Consider the following 3,639-nt stretch of genomic DNA (forward strand, 5'->3'; position numbering starts at 1 on the left):
GCGTCACCCAGTGGACAAGAAATGTATCGTTGGAGGAGCAAAATAGTGAGCAATCCAGTCGTGGTGCCATGATGGGACACTGAGACAAATGATGGCGGAAAAGTCCGTGAACACAAGCTTTCAATGGTTCCAGCCGTTGTTTTCTAGCTCTTAGTCACAGTTAATAACCTTGGTTCTCAGACGGTTTATGGCACCTCACTCCAATTCTACAAATGCTCCAGACTAAGACGGGTTTTATGACCGAGTTGCTGCAGCAACGGGGGGAAGTGCAGTAATTAGGGCGAAATTCCATCGAGCCTCAAAGGATGCGCAAACCGTCAGGGTCATCACGTAAAACAGTCGTTATTATCTTATGGTCGCCATTTTATAAGACTTCTGAGTGGCATAAGCCATATCAATTTCTGATCCTCTCGCAGTGGATCATCGATATATTGATACAGGGGAACTGTAAAATTATATGAAGTAACAAGAGTCTTTTTTTTCCATGTTCAAGAAAAACAACAAGAAAAAAGAGTTTAATTCTCAAGAAATGTTGTATAGATGTTACATGCCACTTCAAAATAGCAATATAATATAAAGACTTATCTGAAAGGTCGACATAAAACCATTTGTTGAAAGACCATTTGATTCATGGAGACGTACACAGCCATGTTTTGGGCAGTTCCGTAATGGATACTATAGGCATTAATAACGGCAAACACTTGATCCTTGAATCAAAGAAAAGCGTGGAGGCAATATAACTCAAGATCCATCAAACATTTGATCCTGCTCCAGGAAAAGGAGAGAAAGCACAAGATATTTCAAGAGGCTGATTTATATAACACTGAGGAGATGTTATAAACATGAGAGATTATCATGAACATGAATGAGCTCGATATATAGTTTCACGCGGTTTAGAGAAAAGGGGGAGAAACACAGAAATCTAAAAGAAAATACAATTCAGGTTCGGGGTTTCAGAGGACTCAAGCAGTGTCCATGCTGTTATTGCTTTTGCCTTAATGTCCCGTTAAAAATAAATACAAATTTCTCTCTCTTTTTTGGGGGGGATATTTCTGAACACACTTGTTAAGTCACCCGATTTTACTAATGCGCAGTAAAGACACCTACTATCAAATATACACTTTAAGTCCACACAATTCAAGTATCAGAGAATATAGCGCGCGTGATGCATTTAGTTCTCAATAAGCTTAGGCTATATTCAAGAAATGTGCGTTATTCAATGAAACAAAGTCTAATCATATAAACCACAATTAAGGAACTGTATTTAACAGATTATTAACCACCTTCTTTTCCACTGGTATTTATATCTCGCCCTCCCCAACATTTTTTCCACCAAAATAGATTTCAAGAATATAGCCACTGCTATATGACATATGCGAAAAGTACAGATCTTGGTCAGATAATAGTAATAACAAAAATAAAATCCCTGTAAACTGAATAGTCTGTGTAGAATGGAAAAATAATAATAACAAATGACAATACAAGTAATAATAATAATAATAATAATAATAATAACAATAATTTTAATTCAAAACGGTAGAGATTACTGATAATATAAATGTATGTTTACACGATGAAAAAGTCTCTCAGAGGAATGAAGGTCACATATCGTCTCGCAGCAGCCTCTGGGAACCGGAATGTGCATCCAACTTGAAATGAACCATCTCGCCTAAATGATTTCTCAGCAATGGGCAATCTAAAGCAAAGGGTTCGTGGTGTAATACTGCAAACGGTCTCTGTTTATTTTTTTTTCTTTCATTCTTCTGTTTTGAAACCATATTTTGACCTGACGGTCGGTGAGGTTGAGCATTCTGGAAAGCTGTAGCCTTTTTTCTTTGTTGATATAAACACTGAAGAAAAATTCTCTCTCCAGCTCTCTGATCTGATATTTTGTGTAAGGACACCTCTTTTTCCGTGTTTTCTGTCCATCTGAAATTTAAAGAAGACTTTAAATATATTTGACATTTAACTGTATATAATTGCATAGAAATCATATACAATCTCATTCAATTAATACAGCAGAGACAACTTAATACACCCGATTGCCGTTTCCAAAATTGTGCATAAACTGTTGCTGTTATCTAAATGTAATTAATTAATTAAACGATAAATCAGTAATAACACATTATACAATTAGCCCTTAAATTAATGAAATATCAAGTTTTGCAACAACACACTCGTCCAGGGTCGTTTGATAATGAATAGCTTATAATGGAGACTAATATTTCATATGCATAACTTTTCATTCACCACAAAAGAAAAAAAAAATAGCCACATAAGAAAAACTGAAAAGATGTATCAGTTGATATTTATCAGAAACTCCATATCAATCCCTAAGAAAAATGCTCTTTAAATTCCCTGTTGTACAACATGCATTCAGAGGCGATAAACAAGCTAAGGATTTCAATTATCTCAAATAACTCTGCATTAACAAAAAGTCCAAACTGTAATGAAGGCTGGAATGCACACTTTTGAAGACTCAAAGGGAAATGGCCTATCATTCACGGCCAATTTCAATTTCGAGCACGTGATCTTGCGTTTATAACAAAGTTTTGTTAGGGTAAATATACAGGGCCCTCTATAAACCTTATATGCTTATAAAACAGCTTATAAAACCTTTAACAACAGCACGTTACATCAGAAACGTTCTCACACAACTGCTTTAATACGTACTACTGCTGCCGCTGAATTTCTCTTCGTTGTTACCGGAAGATGGCTCTGGGCTGCTCGTCTCTTCACAGCGCTCCGTCTCATCTGCTCCCCGACAACTGTCGCTGCCTCTTTCCGCGGGTGGAGGCGCCTTGCTGGCTGCTCTGTCCACCGGGTGCTCGCTCGGCTGATTTTCTACGTTCCCGTAGGAGGTCTCGAAAAACTGGTCAAATACTTGGGGAAGCACTCCGTTCCTCCCTACGCTGCCATACATGTTGGACGTGTGGCTCGTGTTGGAGTGGTAAAGAACCGAGTTGTTTTTCGATAACATGTCCCCCAGAGTTCCAGGATTGGACAGGCAGTCCCTGTGCACCATGTCTTCGGTCGCGTAGCAGTGTGGCAGATTGCCCCTGGAGTGCCACTTACTGGACGTGTCAATGGCATAGTCCCTGAAAGATACCTCTCTAACGCTCTGAACTTGTGGCAAACTGGACGTGGAGTATGAGTATGTCATGGGGCACGAAGACGGGGTCTGGGGCAGAAAAGGAGGAAGGCTGGAAAATTCCGTTCCAGACACGTAATAAGTACAGCCGGGCAAATACATGTTAGACCCAACGGGTACCCGCTCATCAAAATCCATCATGACATTTGGTTGGGCACGCCACAACCATAGTACTGCCTCGCATCGTAGTACAGAACTGCTTCAGCTTCAGTGGCTTTGAAGCATGATCCGCTGAGCAGAAATTTTGAGACGTGAGCTGACGTGGAGATCCATCTCCATCCATTCCAGAGAGCGCCAGTCATGTGACCAAGGGCAGAAATTGACATGTACCTCTTAGAATATTGTATGCCAGCATGTGCAAATGTTCAAGTCGAGGAGTGAGCGATACTTTTCATTGATGAACGTGTGCTTGTAGTAGACCACAGTTGGTTATGTTGACACTTTGGATTGCTGGAGAGAAACCCATCCGCATGCTTAACAGCCAGCGC

General features: G+C 39.9%; 1 protein-coding gene across 1 annotated transcript; it reads right to left on the reverse strand.

The window, feature by feature from the left end:
- Positions 1–1,696: 1,696 nt before the first annotated feature.
- On the reverse strand, positions 1,697–3,292 carry hoxa11b (homeobox A11b). The gene is made up of 2 exons (XM_016558546.1): positions 2,674–3,292; positions 1,697–1,929 (listed from the first exon to the last, which is right to left on the reverse strand). The coding sequence occupies exons 1-2, from the start codon at positions 3,290–3,292 to the stop codon at positions 1,697–1,699; spliced, it is 852 nt and encodes a 283-aa protein (XP_016414032.1).
- Between the last annotated feature and the right edge of the window lie 347 nt (positions 3,293–3,639).

The sequence above is a fragment of the Sinocyclocheilus rhinocerous genome, unplaced genomic scaffold, assembly GCF_001515625.1.
Source record: "Sinocyclocheilus rhinocerous isolate Xijiao unplaced genomic scaffold, SAMN03320098_v1.1 scaffold498, whole genome shotgun sequence".
NCBI lineage: Eukaryota > Metazoa > Chordata > Actinopteri > Cypriniformes > Cyprinidae > Sinocyclocheilus > Sinocyclocheilus rhinocerous.